The following is a 14,480-nucleotide window of genomic DNA, read 5'->3' on the forward strand; positions in this document are numbered from 1 at the left end:
TTTTGATAAACTTGAAATCATCCCAGTATTAACACTGTTTACAATTTGTCAATCTCTAGATTTCTGTATAAAATTACAACATCCGACCCCCTTTATAAGTTTACCCGTTCTACAAACTACCAAATAAATAATATGACCATCGGAACAAAGGGATTTGGTTGGGGCTTTTGAGTAAGAGTCAGCCATGAACATTATTAATAATAATCATTATATGTTTCCCGGGGATGTATTTATTACCCTAAGAAAAGTTTTCTCTTCGCCACACTCGGCTGGTCATTATATAGTCTACTGTATATATATTGGGGAGGGGGTGGGGGTAGGTGACCGAGTGGTTAACGCGTGCGCTTTAGATCACAAGGTCTGTCAAGGGGCATGGTTTCAAATTCCATCTTGTACGTGACAGGCAGTAGGCTCGCCTTTCCAACCTCGTGGCTTTTTCTCCGGCCGGGCCCCCCGGTTCCTGCTATCGCTAAAGAACTCAACGCGCAAAAGCATTAGTGAAATAGAAATTAACCATACGTTAGTCCCGAAAAAACATAGTTTCAATATTCTATTAACATATGTACAGCACTATAAAAAAGACCCACCCACTACTTCCACTTTTCGGACGATATCACTACTGTGGAAGCAGACGTTAAAGCACCATCCCCTAATACTCAGTCTACTACTACTAGTACTACTACTACTACTACTACGTATACTCGCTCCACAAGAAGATCCCTTGGCAGTTGGAATTCGATATAAGAGTAGACCATGGTGCCGCTGCCCGGGCAAAATTTCCCTCATAGCACATTGTATGTCGTATGCCCGTCTTCATTATCTCAGTCGGAGCAGAACAGCAGGACGTTAAACACAATTTCATTTCATTGTATTTCCCTCCACAAGACATTGGTTTTCACCATACCCCTTTTTCTAAATCCTGTTTTCGCCTCTCAGTAAGCCCCCTCTGGACTCTTTTTTTCCAAATTTGGCTGTATCCGCCCCAACTGATAGCTGATATCTATTGGCGTAGCTATAACCCAACATTAATACATCAACCGTTCACGTGTAAACAGTTTATAACACGATGTCTTTATTTCAAGGATTAGGTTTTGCACCAGTTATAGAAGTCTTCGATTTAAATCGTCGATTTTACGCCGATGAATCCCCGGACAAAGTCAACCTCGGATTAGGGGGTAAGTAAAAACTTTATAATCACAAGAATCTCTCTCATTAAGCGCCAGTCGAGGAGAACGTTGTTTTTACCGTGAACTTTTTATGTGCAGGCTATTAAACATGTATATGACAAAAAGTGTAAAATATGTAAGCACCTGTGACGGAACTGAAACTCTCTGCATATTATATATATCTCAATGACAATGGACCTCCTTTTGTCGCCAATGCACTGATTCAGCTTAAAATGAATTGCCCAATAAACAAATATGATGTAGATTTATATTTTTATCACACCGACCTACATTTTTGTTTCTGCTTAGCTGTTGAAACACGTAAAAGTACATTCGTATTATATTTCTTATATGGGTGTTAAAGACACAGTTAAACATACATTATGCAAGAGACAAATCTGCCTATTGCAGCTAGGTCTTTCTTTAGGCCTGAAATTTTATGTAAATTATAAATTAGACATTAATTAACTACTCCAGACCATAATCAACTCTCGATGTCACTAGTCTGCGATATTTACTGGATTTATCTAATCTCCCATAATATATCTTTAAATGAAATGTGTTAAACGTCCTAGTGACGGGTATACGCTTGACATTGGTCTTTCTTTAGGCCTGAAATGGTATATAAATTATTAATTAGACATTAATTAACTTATACAGATCATAATCAACTCTCGATGTCATCGCTAGCCTGCGACATTTACTGAATTAGGATCCGATTTGCTGCTCAACTTTCATTCATGATTAAATCATGAAATAGATAATCGAAATGGCTAAATTATTCTCGGTTCAATTTAACTGAAATTATCTGCAAATACCCTCTACATTATCTAGTTTGTAACCATTATCACGAGAACTGCCAGCTCGTTATCGAATCTCTCATAATGTATCTTTAATTAAAATCATTGGTCGGCATTTGAGGGAATTTTTAATCCCTTGCACAACTACAATAGGGCCATAGTGAAAGTTGCATCTCTGATCGGAATATGAGTCTAAAAATAACCATGAGCGGCTTTAATAGACATGATGAGTGAGATATCAATTCGGATGTTGACCATAAATTGCAAATTTAACCAACATTTTATAATTATCAAAATGTCTACAATGATACGCTATCTCAGCGATGACATGACATTTTTATGCGCCCACAATTCAGTGTGGGTATTTTATCACTCGCCTCGGCAAACTTCAGCAGATTCCAGTAGCCTACATGTAGCCCAGCCATTGGAACTACACTGTAAATAATTTTTGTGTATTTTTACCGTAAATTTACTGGCAACTTTCTGCCAGTAAAATGATTGTATTTTAACATTGACTTGTAAATTTACACCTAAGCGGTAGATTTAGATTTACAAACACCATGTAAATTTACAGTGAGTGTAAAATAACTTCGATGTAAATTTACATAGTGCTTGTAAATTTACACTGTGGTTGTAAATTTACCTCAAAGTTATCTTACACCCACTGTAAATTTACACTGTGGTAGTAAATTTACCTCAGAGTTATTTTACACTCACTATAAATTTACGTGGTGTTTGTAAATATAAATCTACCGCTTAGGGGTACATTTACAAGCCAGTGTTAAAATACAGCGATTTTACTGGCAACTTTCTGCCAGTCATTTTACGGTTAAAATACAATTTAAAGTGTATATTTACTTGAAATATACTTTGAAAAGGTGACATTTTTATAGGAAATTCGTTTTTCCCCACTCGGCTAAGTAGCCCTAGGTTCGATCCTGGCAAACACTTATAGGTTTTGCGGACCTTTCAGCCGAGCATGCAAAACATCATTCGATAATGGAAAGAAATTAAATAAAATGACGTTTAACGTCCTACTGTTCTGCTTCTTACAATGGGAAGTGTAGGAGACATGACACGAAACAAAATGTTCCACACAACCCTATGTATGGCATATCACTGTGTTCATACGCCAGTTAGGTGCATTCAGATTTTAAATAACCTATTTCTCTAAAATAGGCTAATCTTACTGACATAATAGTAAATATTTCGCACAAAATTCGATATGTGGTCGAAGGGAAATAACTGATTTGAACACCATTTGACAGTAAATTTACAATTTGTTGTAAAAATACTATTTCAAATGACATTTCTTTTAATATACAGCTCACATAATGTAAACTGACATATGGTTGTATTTCTATATTACGTTTGATGTAATATTACATGTGGCCAAAGAGGGAATGCAGGGATCGAATACCCAACCTCCAGGCTAGCGAGCCAACGTCTTACCCACTTAGCCCTCGTGACCCCCTCATAAGTGGACTATAGACGAAAAGTAATAAAGCCCTTCAAAGGTCTATCAATGTTAAAGTTCTAAAGAGATGTACAATTATACGTTTCCTGTAAATTGTACACAAATATATCCCGTATTTAAACATGTTTGAATAGTAGAATTACTCCATAAACAGTTAAAATACAACATACATGTACTTTTAACCAACATAGCTGTATCAATACAGATACATGTAATAAAAATACAGTTCTAACTTGTAAAACTACACTTGTATTGTTAAATTACCATTTTCTTTTACAGTAATCCCATGTTACCTCACTAATACAGTAAATTTATAGTATAAAAACATGCAGTGGTGTTATTACAGATTACATGTAATAAAAATACAGTTCTAACTTGTAAAACTACAATTTTATTGTTAAATTACCAATTTTTTACGGTAATCCCATGTTACCACACTAATACAGGAAATTTAAAGTATAAAAACATGCAGTGGTATTTTAACCGCGTTATGTTAAATAAATTACATATTTTTCACTGTAATTTTACATTTATTTTTAACAGTGTACTTTCAAGTTCCCGAATTACCAACGGCATCGCCCCTGACGACGCCTTTGAAGAATGTTTTATCATACAAAGTTATCAAAGTCCGAAGTTGTTTTTCTTTCAAGTTTATCCGATTTTCTTTAAACAAGGACATCTTTGCACTGACAATTCTACATACTTTAAACGACGCAATTGTGAGAACTTTCTAAAAGCGACAAGTTTTCCTAATAAGTAAATCGGTGACGCATCGCAATTGTATAGGTGTAGGTACATTTCACTTACCGTCATACGAGTACCGGAATCTGCCGAGATTTGCCAAGTGGGCATTGTATGTAATCACCCTATCATTCGGCCCGTCGGACAACACGCGATACAGGCTGCATTCAGCGACTCACTGTACCATGGCGGCCTGCTCCTAGGGTCAGCTGCCAGTTAAATCTTCAACCTAGCCTAGGCAAGATCATAAATGGCAACGCGGGTCAGATTGCGCACGCTCGCCATTTTATTTTTAGTACCCGGATGATTATTTAGCTTGTACGCTACCCTGCTAAAGGTTTTGCGTCTTTATTAAGGAAACGAGATTGAATAGGCCTGTGCATATATTTTCAGTTGTGTGAATATAACTTCCTTATATGAAGCAAGGGGATTGAGTGGCCAAATGGTTAGCGCGTGCGCTATAGATCACAATGTCTGTCATTGAGTCAAGTGGCATGATTTCGAGTCCCCGCTTGTACGTCACAAGGAAGGTGATCGCCTCTTCAAACTCGGGTTTTCTCCCGTTCGTCCCACTACGAAATGACCATGCTTGTGGGAGTTACACCTCTCTCTCTCTCTCTCTCTCTCTCTCTCTCTCTCTCTCTCATACATGTATGTAGCGAAACTAGTATGTAGGTTACATGTTTAAAATTGCTTTTGTGTGAACATAGCTTACGTGTTTATATTTTCTATCGTGTGAACATAGCTTATAGGAATGATGATGGTGAACCATGGGTATTACCAGTAGTACATAAAGCAGAGGAGTTGGTTGTTTCAAATCGTACCCTAAATCATGAATACCTTCCAATCTGTGGACTACCAGAGTTTAGAGAAGCTGCTACCAGATTGGCCTTGGGTTCAGACAGCAGCGTAATACAAGAAAATAGGGTTAGTCAAATTTATTTGTTGGCTGGAGCAAAACGTCAGTGCCCCTTCTACGTTTCGTTTCTGTACAAACAAAGCTAATAAATACCGGCATGAATATGCGACCTCCCTGTTAGTAAGTCGGTGGTTTCCTCTTCGAAGTGGCTAAATGGGTAAGACGCTGACTCGCTAGCCTGGAGGTCATGTGTTCGATCCCTGCATTGGCCGAGAAAGTTCATCCAGATTTTCCGGCGTGGTTTCCTCCTGTCTAGTTTTTCGGATGGGACGAAAAACTGGGGTCCCGTGTACATATTGGCGCTTGCCTCATCACTATACACCAGATGATCCAAATTAAAGATGTGTAAGAGTATACTGATGTGATTATTATCAAAACAAAGGTTGATCATGTATTTCCCGTATTCAAATCTATTTTGTTGTCTGGGACACCCCTCCCTCCCGAACAATATCCCACCTTCCGCCACACCCACTCCGATCATATATGTTCAAAACGATATAATCTCTACTGATATTATCTTACTCTAACAATATCGTCTGATGATATTATCCTATTCCAACAATAGATATTCTATAATGGTTTTATCCTTTTCCAGCAATAGATATCCTCTAATGATATTATCCTATTTCAACATTAGATATCTCCTGATGATATTATCCTATTTCAACAAAAGATATTATATAATGGTTTTATCCTATTCCAACAATAGATATCCTCTGATGATATTATCCTATTTCAACATTAGATATCTCCTGATGATATTATCCTATTTCAACAAAAGATATTATATAATGGTTTTATCCTATTCCAACAATAGATATCCTCTGATGATATTATCTATCCTATTCCATCAATATATTTTCAATAGATATTCTCTTATGATATTATACTGTTCAAACAACAGCTATTCTATAATGATATTATCTTGTTCCAACAGTATATTATCAATGACATTGCAGGTGCTGTCTATTCAAACGATTGGTGGGACTGGATCATTACGTTTAGCAGCCGAGTTCCTGAAACAGAAACTTCACCTAGACACAGTTTTAATATCTACTTTAACATGGGGTAAGTCATACTAAAACTAGGCTGACTGAGAACAGACGCTAAGCTAGTCGACCGACATTTTAAGTCCTAAATCGACGATTTTAGACAAAAACACTAAGTATACTTCTAGATTTGTGTCAAGTATTCAATCGGCTTCCATTTAATAAAACTGAAAAAGTTTATTTAGTCTTTGTTTTTATGACAGATGAGAAACGAAGTAGAACCGCGTTACAAAACATTTTTGGATATGGCGACCATTTGGGACATAGATCTATTCTCGAAGTATGAAGTAGATGGATCTCTGTGTGCAGAATGGGGGTAAGTCAGTGGTGGCTTGCGGTTGTGTGAGCGTAAGTGGCTTGGAGATAGAGGCGCCGTCTCAACCTCTTGAGTTTACTTCGGAATTCTCCCACAGGAATGATCCCTGCGCGTATGCTAAGATAATATAAATAAGACAATGTGTCTACGATATCACCTTCGGTGGAAGCGGACGTTAAACACTAAGAAGAAGAACAACAACAGTGGTGGTATTTTAATGAAATTCATTCTTGATGTTTGATTAATCGGACTGATTGAATTACACAGAGCAACGGTGGCTCACTAACAAGAAGGTCACGACTTCGAATACGTTGTTAGGAGAGTAAGTTCGTCGGGATTTTTAAGCCTAGTTTCCCCTTGCCAATGACACACACCAAAAGGGACTAGTCAATCTAAGATTATAGTCGTTCGGGTGGGACGACAATTCTGAATTTTAATTCAGTGGTGATACGTGTCCGACACAAGACATTTAATTAGAATATCTGATATCTCGTAGCTAATATATGTTTGCATGTGTAATTTTTACGACAGACTTGTATTGAATTTCTAATTGATTATGTTGCTACTCTACTTAATAGATAATCATAGTGGGATATTCAAGGCTACCGGCTACAGTCAAGTGAACGAATATAGATACTGGAACCCCGGGACTAAAGGTCTGGATCTGGATGGACTGCTAGCAGATTTGCAGGTAGTATCAATAATAGACTGGGCATTTGTACGTAAAAGAACCCTTGACAGTTGCAATTCAGTTTCTGTCGAAAGAAAATTCCCTTCATAGCACACTGCATTGCGGATGCCCGTCTTCATTAGCCATGTCGGTGCAGAAGAGTAGGACGTTAAACCTTATGTCATTCATTAATTGAGAAGATAGTTACTCTTGGGAATCAACTGGCACGTTCATCTGCAATAGTCAACTGTAGTTTTGTAAGTGGTTATGAATATTTATGGATAACAAATTGATTTTAAGAATTATTTCAGAATGCTAGAGAGAAGACTGTGGTTGTTCTGCACACATGTGCTCACAATACAACAGCCACCGACCCTTCACCTCAACAGTGGAAACAGATTGTCGCAGTCCTTAAGGTAGGTTTACAATGTAGATTGTCAGTGTCCTTTGTGAGTCGCGATGACTCAGTTAGTTTAAGGTGCTGGTTCACTAACTGAGGTTTCATGGTTTCGATCTCGGTGTTGGTCGAGGAAGTTCCTCTGGATTGTTCAGATTGTCGCAGTCCTGAAGGTAGGTTTACAATGTAGATTGTCAGTGTCCTTTGGGAGCCGCGATAGCTCAGCTAGTTTAAAGTGCTGGTTCACTAACTGGGATGTCATGGGTTCGATCTCGGTGTTGGCCGAGGAAGTTCCTCGGGATTCTTCAGCCTGGTGCCACCTTCTGGCAAGAAACAGCGTCTACTCGTTCGGTTGGAATGTAAACCCGAATTCATTGTTTATAGAAATATGTATCGACCATGTGGATTGGTTTTGTTATAGGAGAGAAAGTTAATACCAGTGATGGACTGCACCTATCAAGGTTTGGCTAGCGGTGATGTTGATGAAGATGCCTATCCTCTACGACTTCTGGCTAGCGAGGGTGTAGAGTTTCTTATAGCACAGTCTTTCTCTAAAAACTTTGGACTTTATAGTAAGTGCCCCCCCCCCCCCATGTATAAAGTATCAAAGATGCCCGTTTGAACCCACCCCATCCGACCCATTTCCCCCCAGGACCCAATTTGGGCTTGCAACGCTGGCAGCCACGCCTACACCCATCCATCCACCAGCTTTCCTCACACACATACAAACCTGGTTCCGACGGAACACTCCGGCTATTCCATTAAAATCTGGACAAAAATTGCACAGAATGAGACTAAAATATTTTCTTGGAATCCTGCCACCGAACCCTCCTCAAAGCCCCGAACTTTAAAAAAGCACGAGGATTCACTTAACCCTACTTCACAGAGGTTAGATACGAGCTGGATGGTAGAATGAGCCTAAAATGTTTTCTGGGAATCATTCCACCGAAATCTCCTCAAAGCCCCGAACTTTTAAAAAGCACGAGGATCCATTCAACCCTACTTCGCGGAGGTTAGATGCGAGCTGGATTCCCGGGTTATAAAGCAAAGATTTATGACTAACAAGGAAAAGTATCCACATGGCCTACCTCTGACTATTTCTTCTCCCCGGTGGCTCAGTGGGTAAAGTTCTCAGTCGCTAAATCAGGAGGTCCAGGGTTCGATCCCTGTGTTGGCTGCGACAAAGTTGCTCGGGATTTACCGTTGTGGTTTCGTGTAAAAGAACACGTAAAAGATCAATTTGCCTCATAGTTGTCCGACTTCGTTACCTCGATTGGTGAAAACATGTTGGATTTTATTTCATCAATGGCGTGTCATTTTCCATTCACTTCCATAACACAAATTATTTCTGACTTGTCATCATTACCTTAAACAAAGGTAATAGGAAACATTTTTTGTTTTATCAGATGAAAGATTGGGAAACCTATCTATTATAACTAAAGATTCTTCCACCATTGATGAAATGAGGTCCCAGTGTGAGATGATCATCAGAAGAATCTGGTCGAATCCTCCACATCATGGTGCTAGGGTAGTAGCTACAATACTCAACGACAAATCTCTATATCAGGAATGGTGAGTATATTGAGTGAATGAATGATATTTCGTCGGTCACTGCACCAGTCAGTAGCACCACGCCTGAACTATTAGCAACAACACCTAAACAGACAAGATGGTTCGTGTTGTGGCAGCGAGGAGAGAGAATGTGACTAGGTAAGGGAGACAACTCCTGTTTATGGTTCGCTTACAACACAAAAAGCGTGCAGCATGCCAACTGTTCCCGGTGCATACTGGTTTATAACCCCATCTCTAACGAAAACCGTAACGAGTTAGCAAATATTATGGAGAGACGAGCGAGGGCTTAACGACCATTCGACACAAACTGTCATTTTGGGACTAATGGTTCAATTTTATTTCTATAGTTCACTTGCGCGTAGCCCTGTGGCCGATTGCTCAAAACTCAAGTTATTTAAACGCTCCGTTAAACTCTAACGGATCGATATCTTGCTAACGTGTCGTTTGTTAACGGTCCGTTAAATTTCTATTGCTGGAAAGTCATTTTCATTATTTGTTAGCTGACGGACTGATTAAAGTTAATCCAAGAGAAGACTTTCATTGACTGAATTTTAAATTTTAAAATTCAATGTAGCCTTCATATATAACAACTTCATAGAAGAAAGTGGGACACCTCCGCAATCTGTTCTTAAAACTTGATTAAAAACAAAAAGATAACTGTAGAATTTACCACAGAAAACACTATAAAAAATCTACAGAAAACTATAGTATTTTCCTATAGAAATTTTAGCACAAATCTGTAGGAACAATTATACGATTTGCACAACAGAAACCGAAAAATATTTGGAGTCTGTTATTTCCTGTAGTATGTAGAATACTATAGAGTTTCGTGCTATAGAAAATCTGATACCCCCCCTCCCACCCTCTAGAATGTAATATATAATTCTATAGAAAGCTACACTGGTAAACTATAGGAATTTTTGCTAAGAGTATACTTTGACTGACAGCCGACTTTTGCCATCATTAAACAGATAACGGAGCCCAACACCTTCGTTAAATATAACGGCAATTTAACTCCATGTTAAGTTAACGGATCTTCCAGCAACAGAATTTCTCTCCGTTATAGATAACGATACGTTAACTCCATGTTAACGAGTGGTTATAAGTTAACGGAGCTTTGAAAAACCGGCCTTGGTCTTTAGCAGTGGGATGAAACCGGAGGACCGTAAGAACAGGCAACCGCACTCTATGTCAATTCAATTGACATGCAGACCTTATGATCTTAAGCGCACGTGTTGGACCCAGCCCCTCTGAATTTCAAGCAGGCCCAAGTAAAGATGTGTCGGATACAAGCCTAATTAAATTTCAAGAAAATGCATAGGCCTATATATTATGATAATATTTCAGGAAGGATCAGGTTAGAATAATGTCTGATAGAATTAAACTGATGAGAAAGATGTTACATGAGAGACTGGTTAATCTGAAAACACCGGGTGACTGGAATCACGTATTAACCCAGACTGGGATGTTTGTCTACACGGGCATGACAAGTAAGTTGTTTAGTTTTGTTGTTCGTCTTCTTGGGCGACGATCTTAAAACAATGTTATTTACGGTTTAACAAGTGAGACATAACATGTTCCCCGCTACCGTAAGTATACCCCCTTTGAACTGTGGCATTTTCAGCCAGTGGCCTTATGCAAGCTTAATCCGGTCCTGTTTCTACTTTGTGTCTTTTCGTGGAGCCACGGTGGCTCAGTGAGTAGGACGTTGGGTCGTTAACCAGGAGATTCTGTGTTCGATCGCTGCGTTGACCGATAAAGTTCGTGATTTTGCTGTGTGGTTCCCCCTTGTCAGTGGTGTGGGACGGTGAACCTAGCAAGGGACAACGTATAGTCGTTCGGATGGGACGGAGGGCCTGACAAGGACAGCTGTCTAGTCGTTCAGATGGGACGAAAAACCGGGGTATCGTGTACACATTGGCGTGCGCGTAAAAGATCCCTTGACAGTTGGAATTCGATATAAGAGTAGGCGATAGTGCCGCTGTCCGGGCAAATTTCCCTAATAGCATGGTGTATGCTCGTCTTCATTATCCCAGTTTGGAGCAGAACTGTAGGACGTTAAACCCCATTTATTTCATTTTGTGTCTTTTCTCATTTTATGTGAAATGAAATGGGGTTTAACGTCCTACTGTTCTGCTCCGAACTAGGCTAATGAAGACGGGCATACGCCATGCAGTGTGCTTCACTGACAAGGGGAAACCACGCCTGAAAATCTGGATGAACATTCTCGGCCAATGCAGGAAACGAACACACGACCTCCAGGCTAGCGAGCCAGCGTCTTACCCACTTAGTCATTTTATCTGAATGAAGTTGTCAAAAAAAATAAGCCTGATTAAGGTTTAAAGAGACATTATGTAAGATTTAGATAGAGAGCTGTTCCTTCTTCCTATAACAGAAGCGGAGGGCCTGACAAGGACAGCTGTCTATTCATTCGGATGAGACGAAAAACCGAGGTCCCGTGTACACATTGGCGTGCACGTAAAAGATCCCTTGACAGTTGGAATTCTGTCCGGGCAAAATTTCCCTCATAGCACACTGTATGGCGTATGTCCGTCTTCATTAGCCCAGTTCGGAGCAAAACAGTAGAACGTTAAACCCCATTTCATTTCATTTCATTTCCCATAACACAATTTATGGAAACATTAGGTGACCATCCTTACTATAATAATTCAGAAATAGATACTGAAACATGAAAATATTCAAAATTTCAGTCAAATTACTTTAAAATTTCAGTCAAATTACTTTAAAATTTCAGTCAAATTACTTAATCTTTCTGTTAAATTACTTTAAAATTTCTTTATAATTTCAGTCAGATTACATTAACTTTCTGTTAAATTACCCTAAGCTAGAAAAACACCTGCAATAGTCCGATTTATATCTTGCATATTGTATCTTTAAAGGCTCAATACCACTCTTGTTATAACTGAATAATATGTCCCAATCTTTATTCTGGTCAACAAATTGCACTATTTTACAATATTCCAATTAATTGATGATACAAATTTCATTTAACACAGCCAATTTAAAATTTTTGAAAAATTCAACATAATGGTTTGAAACGTCTAACGTAAACCTTTTCAAATGAAACTTCGATTTAAAATATTTTCGAACCCTCTGTACAAGTAAAATATGATGCAATGGATAATTTACACAACAGGTAGGACACTTAAACATCTAGTACTTAGATAGAGATATTATTTATTTTCTGGAGCTTTCAAGCCAGCAAGAGTGTTATTGTCCCTTTAACATATACAGCAACTAAGCATACTGACAAAAATGTTGTTTGCCCTCAGGGTATTCAATATTTCATCTTACAACTGGCTTATTTGGATTCTCTATAAAATATTAACAACTGGGACATTTCGTCTCCTGTGATCTGTTTCGGACCAAAAAATATTAATTTTAGTTAACGGTAATAGTTCTTGTTAATACAATAAATCGATTGATTGATAAAAATGTAATCTCCCCGACGGGGAATTGAACCCCGGTCTCCCGCGTGACAGGCGGGGATACTTACCACTATACTATCGAGGATTACATATACGTCTGGTAAATAAAACGTAAAATAAGTTGATGAGCTTGTCTTTTGTCACGGTATTTGATTGGGAAATCTATAGTCATGTTAGCTGCAGGACGGACGGGTGGAGGGGGCAGATATTTCAATATATGAAGCCCACGACGCTGGATCTGGATGGCTTAGTGCCAGAAAAATATGGAAATAATTGAACGCTGTAGATTCCATATCCGACCATTTCGTGTCCCGAATCTTTGGGCAATTGCGCTTCGCTTATTCAAAATAAAATTCGATTCTCGTAATTATCTGAAATCCATTCACTGACTAATGCAGAGTATGATATTGGCGTCCGCTACGGTACTAGGCTATTGATAACTATTAACGTGTTTCAAAAAAATAAGAGTCTTACTGGACAACTCGTAAGTTAGAGAAATGAAATGAAATGAAATGGGGTTTAACGTCCTACTGTTCTGCTCCTAACCTGGGCTAATGAAGACGGGCATACGCCATACAGTGTGCTATGAGGGGAATTTTGCCCGGACAGCGGCACTACGGCCTACTCTTATATCGAATTCAAACTGCCAAGGGATCTTTTACGTGCACGCCAATGTGTAGGAATTAGGAATTCCGCATTTGGAATTTGGAATTTTGGAATGAGCCTTCTGGGCTTTCGTACAATCTTATTGTAACGCATCGCACGGCAGTGGGAACCTGGCTTAAACATCGTCACCTAGATTTTAATGTTTTTCAGGTCCACAAGTAGAATATCTAACCTCCAAGTTCCATATTTACCTCACCAAGATGGGCAGAATTAACATGTGTGCCATGACAACCAAAAATGTAGACTATGTTTCTAACGCTATCCACGAGGCTGTTACCACACAATAGTTGGCTGCAAGACGTTTATGAGTTGTTATGACTTTTGTGTAATCATTTTGTGTTGTACAATGTAATGTCGGTGGAATAAAACAAGTTTAAACCAATGATATTTAAAGTAGCAATATTATTATTAATTTATAAAGTAAAAGTAGCAATATTAATTAATAAAGTATATGTAACAATACTATTTTTAATTTATAAAGTAAAAGTAACAATATTAATTTATAAAGTAAAAGTAACAATATTAATTTATAAAGTAAAAGTAGCAATATTGTTATTAATTTATATAGTAAAAGTAGCAATATTGTTATTAATTTATAAAAAAAAACCTGAGAGCGAAATAGGGTTTAACGTCCACTCGACACAAACTAGGTCATTTCGGGACTAACATATGGTTCAATTTTATTTCCATAATTCGCTTACGCGTAGGGGTCTTTAGCAGTGGGAAAAAACCGGAGGACCCGGAGAAAACCCACGAGGTTGGACAGGCGACCCTACTCCTTGTCAAGTACAACCGGGGAATCGAAACCACGCTAGTTGACTCAATGACAGACTTTATGATACAGCGCCCACGTGCTAACCATTCAGCCATTCAACAACCCTCTTTACATAAGAGTTAAACATATATTATATAACGGGCGACCACGTAATACGCTCACACTAAAATGTGGGCGTAAAATGACAATGGCTAATGCCCCCCTTTAACAACCGTTATCCTATTTTTATTATACACTATTTCAGCTTGTAGAGAACATTTTTCAATATTTCGTGATACATTTACACAATGAAATAACAATGAATAAGGAACAGTGATTCAGAATAAAATTCAAATATATACCGATATGCTTTCACTGGTAATTAAAGGGGGAATCAGCAGGGCCTATTTTAACGTGCCTACAGACACGGACGTGCCTCGAGATGAAAAATCCGTGCTTCGAGAATCTAAAATTCATGCTTTGAAAAGATGGTATCATGGTATG

At 38.5% G+C, this 14,480-nt stretch overlaps 1 protein-coding gene and 1 non-coding gene across 2 annotated transcripts; one reads left to right on the forward strand and one right to left on the reverse strand.

Annotated features, from left to right (window-relative positions):
• The first annotated feature begins 958 nt into the window (after positions 1-958).
• Positions 959-13,592, forward strand: LOC130010401 (aspartate aminotransferase, cytoplasmic-like). Its single transcript, XM_050552115.2, has 9 exons — positions 959-1,175; positions 4,930-5,111; positions 6,063-6,171; positions 7,047-7,159; positions 7,450-7,554; positions 7,957-8,107; positions 8,942-9,107; positions 10,455-10,597; positions 13,373-13,592. Exons 1-9 carry the CDS (start codon positions 1,067-1,069, stop codon positions 13,507-13,509), a joined length of 1,215 nt encoding a protein of 404 aa, XP_050408072.1. The 5' UTR covers positions 959-1,066; the 3' UTR covers positions 13,510-13,592.
• Positions 12,570-12,641, reverse strand: Trnad-guc (transfer RNA aspartic acid (anticodon GUC)). The gene has a single exon. It is a non-coding gene; the product is annotated as a tRNA-Asp (tRNA).
• Positions 13,593-14,480: the final 888 nt, after the last annotated feature.

Source organism: Patella vulgata, chromosome 6, assembly GCF_932274485.2.
Source record: "Patella vulgata chromosome 6, xgPatVulg1.2, whole genome shotgun sequence".
Classification (NCBI taxonomy): Eukaryota; Metazoa; Mollusca; class Gastropoda; family Patellidae; genus Patella; species Patella vulgata.